This window comes from Lagenorhynchus albirostris, chromosome 7 (assembly GCF_949774975.1).
Source record: "Lagenorhynchus albirostris chromosome 7, mLagAlb1.1, whole genome shotgun sequence".
NCBI classification, from domain to species: Eukaryota; Metazoa; Chordata; class Mammalia; order Artiodactyla; family Delphinidae; genus Lagenorhynchus; species Lagenorhynchus albirostris.
Window position 1 is genome coordinate 34,482,655 of NC_083101.1, and position 12,421 is coordinate 34,495,075.

Consider the following 12,421-nt stretch of genomic DNA (forward strand, 5'->3'; position numbering starts at 1 on the left):
TAAGTCACTTAATGACTCTCTGCCTCAGTTTCCTTATCTCTAAAATGGGGATAAGAACGGTACTTGCCTCACACAGCTCTTGTGAGGACTCACACAGTTAATCAAAATAAGCCCACTGGCAGGCTGCATGGTGCATAATAACTCAGTGGATGTTAGAAACTATTACGATTTAATCTCTGACTTCCGGGCTGGAGTGCAAGTCCCATGGGGCAGAGACCACACCAGTATCCCCAGCACCTGGGACAGTGCCTGGCATGCAGGTGTGTGTGATAAACATCAAGTCCCATGGGGCAGAGGAAGAATGAATCTGTCCTACCTCGCACTTGATTTTCACTTGCAGATTTGTCAGCAACCGCTGGATTTTCTCTATGAAAATAAGGTCCACAGACAGGTTATGGAATTTACTTTCAAACTTGTTGATGATATCATTAGCCTTAAAGAAAGAGAAAAAGTAAAGGAGTGGGGCTTAATTTGGAACTTTTGGACTTTAGAAGCAGAGGGGGACAGGCTCAGCTAATGGTTGGAAAGGGGGCTTGACCAGCCTATCAAGCAGTGAGCAAGGCAACCACCTTGTAAGCGGGTATGACGGGAGCCTGGCTAGAGGTCATGGTGGGGCCTGCTCACCTGGTCCAGGTACTCGCTCTCCATCTTCTCCATCCTGATCATGATTAAATTTTCAACAAACTCTATCCGGGCAGCTTCCTTCTCCAGTCGATGACACAGTGAGTCAATTTCTTCAGAAGAAAAGTTGCCTCCCTCTGAGAACAATCTGAAAATAATTTGGGAGAAATAAATCTACTGATCAGACCTGAACCTTTCCACCCAGTCCAAATACTGTGGTTGACAAGGCTTTAGATTAAAAGTACAAGACCATGGAAAAACAAATGCAGGTAGCTCAAGGACAGAAGCAGGGAAACAACCCAAATGTCCATCAAGAGATGAATGGATAAACAAAATGTGGTACATCCACACAATGGAATATTACTGAGCCTTAAGAAGGAATGAAATTCTGACAGATGCTGTGACATGGATGAGCATTGAAGACAGCATGCTGAGTGAAAAAAACAGACACACAAAAGAACAAATCTGGTGTGATTTCACTTCTACGAGGTCCCTAGAGTAGTCAAATTCATAGAGACTGAAAATAGAATGGTGGTTCCCAGGGGCTGGGGGAGGGCGAAATGGACACTTAGTGTTTAAGTTAGTGTTTAGAGATTCAATTTGTGAGGGTGAAAATGTGCTGGAGATGGATGGTGGTGATGGTAGCACAACAGTGTGGATGTACTTAATGCCAGTGGACTGGACGCCTAAAATGGTTAAAATGGATCATTTTATGTTACGGATATTTTGTCCCTATTAAAAAATGGAGAGGCAAACAAGACCACCTCTCAATAGAGGAAGCCCAGTGGCCCACAGAGGCCCCAGATGCTGGCTCTCACCTGCAGTGCCTGACAAACTCAACGTTGGTGTAGCGAAGCTTGCCCAGGCTCTCCTCCAGGTACTGGCGGAAGCTGCGCAGGGACACCTGGACGACGTCGACGTAGCTGAGCAGTTCCTGGTGCAGAGTGCTGCTGAGAGTGACCAGCCTGGGGGACACGGGAGGGCAGGGTGGTGACCTGGGCACGGGCGGTCAGCCTGGGAGGTGGCTTGAGCTCCACATGCCATGCCCAGCTGTGGGGTCACCAGAACCACTGCCTGTCTTCTCTGGGTAGAAAAAGAGGCCTTAGAAGGAAATTCACGATGCCAGTGCATGTGGGGCTCTCAGTGAGCTGGACCAGAGGGCAGCCCTCTCCTCTGTCCGGCCCCTGCCACCAGATTGCTAAGAGAATCCCCAGGTCCTACTGGCTCCGCCTCCTCCTCCCTCCACCCGCTAAAATTCACAGGCACCTCACCTCAAACCCCTGAGGGGCCTCCTGGAACCCCTCACTCTGCCCTGAGATCAGGGCATCTCCACCTCGAGCCGGGCCAGTGCTCCTCTCCGACGGGGGAACCCTGCCCCCTCCCCACCTTTCTCCATCCCAGGCCGGAGGGCCTCCGGCAGGAAGCTCTTCCTGACTTCCCCTGATAGGAGCGGTCCTTCCCACCATGGACGTTTCAGGGCACATCATCTGCACCCCGGCACTCTGACCACGGGCACCCTTTTCTCTCTTTGGCTGCTCCCCCACCCCCAGCGCCCAGCCCCCAGCCAGACGCTTCACACAGCTGCACCCTTGCGAAGAGGTGAAAACCCTTCTGGAAACCCTGACCCTTCTATTACCCACAGGGTGTGGGGTAACCACTCCTCTGAGAACAGCCACCTGGCGGGGATTCTAGGGCCACGAGGCTGCAGCTGAGACCCCCAGTGCCCTTACTTCTGGCTCTTGGTGGCGTTCAAGAAGATGTGCTCCATGTCGCAAATCTTGCGCTGGAAGTCTTTGCTCCTCATGTTCTGCTCCTCTTGGAACTGGCAGAACATCCTCCTCTCCTTCCTCAGCATCTCCATCACCCCCGCACAGTGGCTGTCCAGCCGCTCTTGGTGAAGCAAGAGTTCGGCTGGAAAAGGACAAGGGGAGATGAGGCCCTCCAGGATCTCAAGCCAGCTCAGGACAGCGCTTTCCTAGACAGTGATGTGCCTCTCCCGGGCCAGCTACAGAGCAGGGACCTTTCAGGCCAAGGTCCCTTATCCTGTCCCCACTGCCCTCCCCGGGGCCTGGCCTGGGAATGGACACAGATCTCAGGGAGGCCAATATGAGACAGCCCTGGGTCTTTAACTGGAGAGGAGGATCTGGCCGGCTGTGATCAGCGAGGTTCCTGCGGTGGAGATACCCTGCCTGCAGCAGAAGGGAACAAAGCCTGGGAGACGGACAGCACCTCCCACCCCAGGAGCAGGTGGGATGGGTGTTGGGGAGGGCAGGGATCTCGATGCGAAGGCCTGGGAGAAAAGAGCCAGCACAAAGCTGGGCAGTTGGCATGTGTCCCTTTATATCAGTGGCTTCTCATTTCCAATGAGCCTCAGTTACAATGGACTTCAAGAGCTCCATCATAGGCCTTTAGAATTAGCAGAGAGTCCCAGCTCACCTCATCTCACCTCCTACTGCCTGGAGTGGAGGAAGTGCTATGGTCTCAGCTCTGCCAAAAACAAATGGTGGGATTCTGGGGCTTTGCTTCTCCAGCCTCGTTTTTCACATTATGTACTGGGCCAGGAGCCAGGGAAGGGGAAGGAAACCAGCCTTCAGGGAGCATCTTTGTTTATACTTATAATTAACGCACACATTTCCCATATGAGGACAACGAGGTTCCAAAAGTGAAGCTGGTCTCCCAAGGCCACAAGCATTGGGCCTCTGGAGTCCACACTCTTTCGCTGCTCCAGGCAATAGGAGGTTGGGTGGGGTCACGTGGAGGCTCTCTGGAAGCTTTCAGGGTCAATAATGGAGCTTGAAGTGTGACTCGAGTAAAAACCTGACAGGAGCCGTTGAAGGATCCAAATGAAAGTGCCCTCCCTCCAATTAATGGAGCCCTCTGCCTTAGAGAGAAATGGCACGTCTTTTTAAGTGTTAAAAATTGTAAGCTGAAAATAATGGCTACCACTTTTGGAGGTTCTGGTTTATGCTAGATGCTCATGATTCCTCACTGTACCATTTCAAGGAGAATTAATTACCACCAACAGCATGCCTTCTGCAGGTTAGGAAGGGATCGGAGAGGTCAGGTAACCTGCCCAGAATCCCACAGCTAGACAGGTTGAACCTGTTAGCTCTGATTCCTGAACTAGAGGCTTGCCTCTAGGGTATCTGCCATGCAGGTGTGTGTCTGACAGGTGTGTGAGCATATCTGGGATCCACAAAGCTAAAATAGGACAATACTCTTCATTTCAGCATCTCACACCTTCTTTAAAAAAAACCTTAAACGACGATTCTGAGTACAACCTTCTCTGCCAACCTGGGAGGTACGAACCCTCACGCACATCTTCCAACGTGTGATGACAACATGCTAAGCATTGCGTGGTACAAGCTGCTAATGAGTGTGGGGCTGCAGTGGCACAGACACCGGGGGTCTGCAGTACCTGCCCTGACGTTGTGGATGTCCTTTTCAATGAGCTGGGCTCTTGGCTGGTGCAGGTGCAGACGCAGCTCCAGTTCTGAATCCAGCTCATCAATCTTGGTGGCCACGATGACCCGGGCATTGAGGGCACATTCGTCAAACCACTTCTCTAAGTGCTCAAAAAAGCCAGCTCGAAGCCTAAGGGAGAGACCAGCGAGGGTCAGCAATTGTGACCAGGGAGATATCTTTCCACACTGATGCTTAAAGTGCTTCCCCCTTCTACTACTTCTTCCTTATTTTATTTCCCACTACACTGTATCTCTTTGTTTGGGTGGACCATCATTCATTTAGCCAGATCCCCTGTTGAAGGACATTGGGTGGTTTCCAACCATTTGTTCTTACAAAGAAGACTGCAATGAATAACCTCGTACATATGTCACGTGTAGAACAATTTCTATAGGATTAAATTCCCTGAAAGGGAACTACTGAATCAAAGCCTGAAATACATTTGTGGATCTGGTAGATACAGCCAAACTGCTTCTGTTGCAAGGCAACTTGAACTCCCATCAACAATGAATAAAAGTTCCTATTTATCCATAGCTTCAGAATGTACTGTCAAACTCTTGAATTTGACAATTTTCTCATATTATGACTGAGATTGAGCATATTTTCATGTGTTTAAGACTATTAAATTTCTTTTTCTGTGTACTATCCATTAATATCTTTTGTCCATCATTCTAGTGTGTAGTTGCCTTTTTTCTTATTAATTTCTAGAATCTCTTTATGTATTGGGAACATGAGGTCCTTTGACTGAGATGTGAGTTGCAAATATTCTTCCCAGTTTATTATTTCATCCTGTTAAAATGTAGAGTGATTTTCTTGGCTATATATTGTTAAGATGTTGGTTCTCTCCAAATGTATCTACACATCCAATACAATAACAATTAAAAGCTCGGCAAATGTCTTCTTTTGGAAACTGATGAGCTGATTTCAAACTTATATAGAAATACAAAGGGCCAAGGAGAGTCAAAACAATGTTGGAGGACGTCAAGGTTGGAGGACCTACACCACCAGATAATAAGACTTAATATAAAGCTACAGTAATCAATCAGGGGGAGGTGGTGATGCGAGGCCTGGCAGAGCTGTGGAGAGAGGAGAGTCTTCTCAAATGGCCTGGGGTCAACTGGTTATCCATGTGGGAAAGAAATGAATCTGACTTCTACCTCATACATAAACAAAAATCAATTCCAGTTGAATTGTACATCTAACTATGAAAGTTTAAAACTATAACATTTATGGTAGATAACACAGGAGAATATTTTCATGACCTTGAGGCAAGCAAAGATATCTTAGATAAGACAGAAATTACCCTAACCCTAGTGAAAAAAACTGATGACTAGGACCTTATTAAAAGGATTTCTGTTCATCAAAAGATACCTTTAAGAGAGCAAAAAAGGCAAGCACAGTGAGCAGGATGAACATTTGCCATGTATTTAACTAATAAAAAACTCATATCTGAGATCAATAACTCACATAAATTAATAAGAAATAAGATAGGCAATCCACCAGAAAAAAAATGGGCAAAAAATTTGGCTAGGCATTTCACAGAAAGATGACTAAATGGCCAATAAGTATATGACAAGGTACACAGCATTGTTACTCATCAGGAAAATGCTAATTAAAACCACAAAGAAACACCACTACACATACACCAGAATGGTTAAAATAAAAACTACTGACAAAACCAAGTGAGGATGTGGAGCAACTGGAACTCTCATACACTGCTGTAAACTGTTAAAACAAAACCACTTTTGAAACCTCTTTGGCAGTATCTTTTGGTTGTATCTCCTCTGAGACAGATGGACACACATATAAGTCAATTTCCCAACAATTCCACTCTTAGTTATATAGCTAACAGAAATGTATACACATGTTCACCAAAAGAAGCCGGATATAAAAGAGTACATTCCATGGGATTCCATTTAAGTAAGTTCAAAAACAAGTAAAACTAATTCAGAAGTTAGAATATTTGTTATCCTTGGGTAAGGGAGGGCAGTGACGTGAGATGGGTACATGAAGGAGGTTGGTAGTGCTGTCTTTCCTGTGGGTACTGATTACTGGGTGTGTTCCCTTTGGGTAATTAATTGAGTTATGCTCATAATTTCCATACTTTTCGGTATGTATCCTATGCTTCAACATTCAAATCCAATCCGTTGAACACAGAACTATTTTTTTGGTTGGTCTCAAGGCCAGATGGCATAGTGTTTGGTTCAAGACTCTGGAATTACAGGGTCTAGGTTCATATCCTGGATTTAACTACTTCCTATCTCAGAGATCTTATCCAAGTTATAAATTCTGAGCTTCAGTTTCTAGAATCACCTGTAAAATAAGCTAATTACAGTACCCCTCTCTTAGTTATTGAGAGTATTAAACTTTCTCAATAAATATTAGCTCCGATGGTGGTCCTTGCTTTTCTTCATTCCCTGGTCTATGGAGAGGGCAGACAATGGCCTGTGACAGAGGAAGGAGGAGGATGAGGTTCAAGTCAGAAGACATTTTCAAGGTGAGATGATGCTGAGGTGAAGAAGAATAGAGTCCAAAGGCCTGACTTTACTCCTTCTACTCCCTGCCTCTGGTCTCCTGTCCATGTATAAACATGGGAGGTAGACTAACCAGGTGATCTCTAGCTGGTTAGTCCTAGCTATGCCACTGTAGTATCAGGAGGGCAATGCAAATGCTATCCAAGAGCCAAATGCAAATTTTCACATTTGTTCCAAATTCAAACATAAAGGACCAGAAAGAAATTTGGGAGTTAGGGGCAGTAGATATTCAGTGGTAAAATTATTCTATATTCTTCATTGTACTTTTTTCAATTTTCTACATTAAATGTGTCACATAACCAGAGCAAAATACCATACTGATATACTCATAACTATGGTCTATATCTATATAATTTTCCTAAAAAAGAAAAGAAAAGGAACTCTAATATTAACAGACATGCCAGGATCTAGAACCCAGAAACACCTTCTAGGGAAAACCCTGTTTCTTCTGTATTGATACAAGGCCCAGGCCAGCAAGTCATCCTGGGACAGGCAGAGGGCTCACTCTCACAGAGGATATCTGTGACTGCGAAAAATCCCTGGACATCTGCTACTTTGTGTTGTGTTTCTCATGTCTACCCTCAGTTACCTACGTGTTTTCTTTTCCAAAACGAGTCCAATCTTCCATTATACTATTTCACCTTGTTAATAAAACTCAAGGAGAATGAGAATAAAAGGGTTTTTTACTCACTGTTTCTTAATTTCTAAAACTAGTCTGGATGGAATGATCACTTGTTCTAGGACCTTGGCACTGGAAGTGTCATTGAAGAGAATGGCAGAAAGGTTGGAATGGGGCCTCTTGCTACTCTCTTCTTGTTCCAGGGGCAGGAAGACAAAGTAAGTGGTCCCACTGGACGTTGTGAAGGACTCCATTTCCTCATGGGAGACCGCTCCCAGACTCTCTTCCTGGGCTCTGACCTAAGCAGAAAACAAGACTTTAGACTTGCCATCATCAAACAGACTTGGTGATCCCTACCACAGCTTCCGTGACATCAGAGGTTGTAAACCTGTGGGACAAACCTTGCCTATGATTGCTTTTTGCCCATACAGTGCCTTTTAAAATTGGGAAATTCCACCTAAAAATCTGGATTTCTGATTTCTTTTTAAAATCAGAAAATCTGGAAATTCTGAGCCTACATTCCCACAGGGCATTGTTGGCTGGAACTGAATAATGGCTGCATGGTTGCCATCGACTGAACGTTGATGTCCCTCCAAAATTCATATCCCCAGTGTGTTGGTAATTGGGAGGTTATTAGGTCATGTAGGCAGAGCCGTCCCTCATGAATGGGGTTAGTGCCCTTATAAAAGAGATCTCAGAGAGCTCTTGCCCCTTCCACCATGTAAGGACACAGAAAGAAGGCAGCCATTTGTGAACCAAGGAGTAGGCCCTCGCCAGACACTGAAGCTGCCAGCGCCTGGATCTTGAATTCCCAGCCTCCAGAACCGTGAGAAATGAATGTCTGTTGTATACAAGCCACCCAGTCTGTGTTGTTCTGTCAGCGCAGCCTGAGAGGACTAAGACAGTAGCCTCTCTCATGTGTCACTATTTTACACTTGGTGTCCAGCCCTCTTTTCTATTGCATGTCTGTGGGCATTTGAGTTTGGGGTCCCTGTTCAAAAAGAGGCCTCATATGCCAATTCTTCCACAGCAATATAGGAAAAGAGTCTTTTGCAATTTCATGATTATGGAATTCAAATTACTGTTCTGTGAGTTTGAATGTGTTTTGAGGACAAGATTTATTTATTTATTTATTATTTGTGTGTGTGTGTGGTATGTGGGCCTCTCACTGCTGTGGCCTCTCCCGTTGCGGAGCACAGGCTCCGGACCCGCAGGCTCAGCGGCCATGGCTCACGGGCCCAGCTGCTCCGTGGCATGTGGGATCTTCCCGGACCGGGGCACGAACCCGTGTCCCCTGCATCGGCAGGCGGACTCTCAACCGCTGTGCCACCAGGGAAGCCCGACAAGATTTATTAATATGAGAGTTACTTCCCTGCACTCTAAGGGGAGCTATCTGCCAACTTGGATATGGATCTTTTTTCTTACATAAGCAGAGAATGGGAAGAGAGAAGGAATGGAGGGGCTAAGTTGGTCTACACAATAAAGAGGAGCTGGGAAAGAGGGAGGACCGAGGAGGGATGAGGAAAGTCGAGGGGTGACTTCAGAGTAGGTTGCAAGATGGGATGTGAGGAGAGGAAGGTGAATTTTAAAAAGCATTGCTGGGGGCTTCCCTGGTGGTGCAGTGGTTGAGAGTCCGCCTGCCGATGCAGGGGACACGGGTTCGTGCCCCGGTCCGGGAAGATCCCACATGCCGTGGAGCGGCTGGGCCCGTGAGCCATGGCCACTGAGCCTGCGCGTCTGGAGCCTGTGCTCCGCAACGGGAGAGGCCACAACATTGAGAGGCCCACGTACCGCCAAAAAAAAAAAAAAAAAAAAAAACATTGCTGTGAGATAAGAATTGGATCCCTGCTGACAAAAATAAAAGGTGTGCAGACATTTGTTATTCTCTATATGTACCCCAGTGGAGACTGCGCCACTGGGGACCCCAGCTTGTCTTAGGGACACACGGAGTGAACACAGCACACCTTCCATACCCAAGAGTGAATCCGCTGCTGGCCTACCTCACCCACAGATGAACTCTCACGCTCTTCCTCTTCTTCCTCCTCTTCCTCCCTCTCCTCCTCCACCTTTTCCTTTTTCTCCTCCTCTTCTTCTTCAGGAACCATCATGTTTGCTTGGTTCGGGGGTGATTTTAAGGAGCTGTCTCTTTCAACATGCATTTCTTCTAATCCCGGAATAGAGTCCCCTCTGGACTCATCCATCTCTTCACTCAGTACAGACTTTTCCTGTGGGCTTACTACCACCTCTTGAGTGGTGGGGGACTCGATTTCTTGATCTTCTACTTCTTCTATCTCTTCCACTGGCCTGAGGGAACTCGTTCCCCTACTTAAGCTTTCCTCACCTTTGCTCGCGTCTGCTTTAGGCCTTTGTTTTCCCCTCAGTTTTCTCCTTCTCTCCTGGAATTGCTTTTCATGTGGTTCTGTTGATGACCAAGCCCAAAGCCCAGGAAGAGACAGGTTACCAATACAGCCTGCTTGGGCCTCCCCAGACCCCAGATATACAAGCGTGGAGTCGGGGAGACTCAGACTTGAATTGTAAAAGTGTTACCTGGTGCCCTCAGTCGGAAGATGACTTCACCCTCCAGGTTCTACAAGGCAAAAACACGGACACGGAATGAGCAGAGTGCCACTTCTGAGGGCGTATCTTTTCTTTTAAGGAAAAGGCCCCGCCCCTCCCCTTCTACATCTGATGCAGGCCTTGCCCACTTATTTCACAGGGGTAATCAGGGTGTTCCCAATCAGTTTTCCTTAATCCCAAGCAGGCTAGCAAAGCTTTCATCACACAATGGCAATCACAGAATAAAATCTCATTCTGACACATTTTTAGTAGTGATCTGGAGCAAAAAGCAAGAAAGTATAAATGGAGGGATGCAAACAAAGGGGCAGGAATCTGCTACACCCAGTGCTGGATGCAAACATACAGAATGAACATGATTTACAAGATCTGGGAGCCCCCTCGTCAACACTACAAATTCCCTCTCTCACAGGCCGTGGGTGAAGTTGTGGATATAGTGTGCCATGGATAAGAGTGGATCCGAATTCCAGCTCCTCACAAGCTGGATGACCTTGGGCAAGTCCCTTAAACCCTACGGGCTCAGTGTCCTCCCTGTGACACGGAGACCACAGTAGCACCTACACTTTAACCCAGGCAACCAGACTGATCTCAAAGATAGTGAGCTTCCCCACCGACAGCCTGAGTTCCACCTCAAGCCAGGTGCCCCACGAAGCATTCACGAGCAATTGGGACACGGATCCCTGCTTGGGGGAGGGATTCTCTGAGGAGTCAGGAACCCCACACCTATGGGAAACCCTCACCAAGTTCAGTGTCAGCCACAAGTATCTTCAGCCCTGGCTGTGCAGGACTCTGGGTGCGTGTGTGGGAAAGAGCCAACTCTGGGAGAGTCAGACCAGGACACTCCAGGCATTCGTGCATTTACCAGGGAGCACTCAGTGTGTCTGTATTATGTGCAGGACACTGCTGAGGGCAGTGGAAGCTGGACGAAAGTTAGGAGGGCACACCTGCCCCTCAGAAAACCCCTTCCAGTAGGATGCCCTGAACTCCTGCATTTGACAGTGACCAACGTACAAGCCCGTTCAGGGAAAGGAGAGGTGATGGGGTGAGGAAAGGGAGATGAGGGTCAGAGTGAGTGGGGGGGATCCTGTCACTGGCAGTGGCTGGAAGTATGGGTGGGTTTGGGGTGTGTGGAAACAGAAGGATCCCAGCAGAGGAGCAGGGTGAGGAAGGGCAGGGGGCAGTGGCAGATATAGGAAGAGTGAGGAGTTTGCTGAAGCAGGGAGAGTCAGGGCGGGACCCAGATGCGGGGGGCCTCTGAGGTCATCTAGGGACTGTGGGCTGGGTTTGGTAGGGGCTGCAGAGCTGGTGAGCAGGAGAGTGGGTACCTCAGAGCTGTATTTTAGGAGGGTTATGCAGCAGTGGTGAGTTGGGTGAATGGAACTCAAAGAGTCACATAAATTAGCCTTTTAATTATAATTCCATTCAAGCCTGAGGCCTGGATTCTGAGCCCTTCAACCTCTTTTAATCTGAGAAGAGATGGTCTCTTTAGGAGACGCTTTTAGCTTCTCACTCCTTGATGTCCTGACATAGATTCTAACTCCCCACAGTCCAGAGAGGCATTCAAAATTGAGGCAAATAAGACCTAGACGTCATCCTCTCCCCATTGCTCCTTGGTGAGCAGCTGGGATTTTTTTGTATCCCTTTCCATACCTGTTCAAAGATTTCACGAACACAGAAGTGTCGGCTGAGGGTAGAGCTGTAGGAGTTGAGTTCCTTCAGTATGATCGCTGGGTATTCCATCACTTCCTTTGTCAGGAGGCCATGAGAACTCTCATACCTGGGAGGCAGGGAGGTGAGACCCCTGTCTAAGGGGGGTCAGCTGGGTGTGAGAGACCCCCAGCCAAGAGCCATGCCTGGGACCACATGGAGGTGGGCTTGTATCTGGCATTTAGCTCTGCGCAGAGCTACTGCGTAGGTTTCCTTTTACAATAACAGTCTTTGCTTTGTTTTGCTATTTTTCTGATCATACAAAGAATACATACTCTTTGTAGAACATTTAGGAAACACACGTGAGAGAGTTCTCTGCATGTTGTAACATGGGTTCCCACTTCCTGTCTACTGTACTAACCCTGTCCTTGAACTTTACCTATATTATCCCATCAAGCACTCCAAAACCCCAAGGCCCAGACTTCTGTCTGTTCCCTAGTTAAGACCAAGGTTCAGGGGGTTACTTATTTGCTTTAAAACGTACTTCTGACTCTAAGTACTGCAGTCAGTTGGTAGTGCAGTTCCATTTCTGTGACTAGTCCTTACAAAGGCCCCAAGCTACGAGATAGTTCACAGGGAACTGCTTTTAATATTGAGAGACTGGCACCCGTCTTAAAAAGCTAATCAACTGGAGGATGGTTAATTCATTACGAAGCATCCGTATTAATGAACGGATGGTCATTTAAAAATGAAAAAAATCTGCAGTTATACAACAATTCTTATCTTAAAAACACTGTATGTGTATATACATATCCACATTTATAAACGTCTGTGTTCACAAAAAGGACGACTTGGGCAGAAGTTAGGAGAATTTCCTACATGTTTGCATTTGTTAACTTTTTTTTTCTTTAACAAAGCATGTATGTTTTAAAAGTTAAGGAGGTGGGGGGAGGGTCCATGCTCT

At 47.0% G+C, this 12,421-nt stretch overlaps 1 protein-coding gene across 2 annotated transcripts in view; it reads right to left on the reverse strand.

Moving 5' to 3' along the window:
* The window catches only part of CCDC180 (coiled-coil domain containing 180), a 55,303-nt gene that overhangs the window by 21,557 nt on the left and 21,325 nt on the right, over nucleotides 1-12,421 (reverse strand). Inside the window, exons 15-23 of one of the 2 annotated variants that reach the window (XM_060153383.1) lie at nucleotides 11,461-11,587; nucleotides 9,784-9,823; nucleotides 9,237-9,655; nucleotides 7,309-7,535; nucleotides 4,040-4,215; nucleotides 2,352-2,532; nucleotides 1,440-1,586; nucleotides 625-769; nucleotides 317-433 (exon numbers count right to left, since the gene is read on the reverse strand). In XM_060153383.1, the coding sequence (XP_060009366.1) occupies nucleotides 317-433; nucleotides 625-769; nucleotides 1,440-1,586; nucleotides 2,352-2,532; nucleotides 4,040-4,215; nucleotides 7,309-7,535; nucleotides 9,237-9,655; nucleotides 9,784-9,823; nucleotides 11,461-11,587 (1,579 nt within the window). The remainder of the gene's footprint in view (nucleotides 1-316; nucleotides 434-624; nucleotides 770-1,439; nucleotides 1,587-2,351; nucleotides 2,533-4,039; nucleotides 4,216-7,308; nucleotides 7,536-9,236; nucleotides 9,656-9,783; nucleotides 9,824-11,460; nucleotides 11,588-12,421) is intronic. The other variant, XM_060153384.1, reaches the window with a different exon arrangement.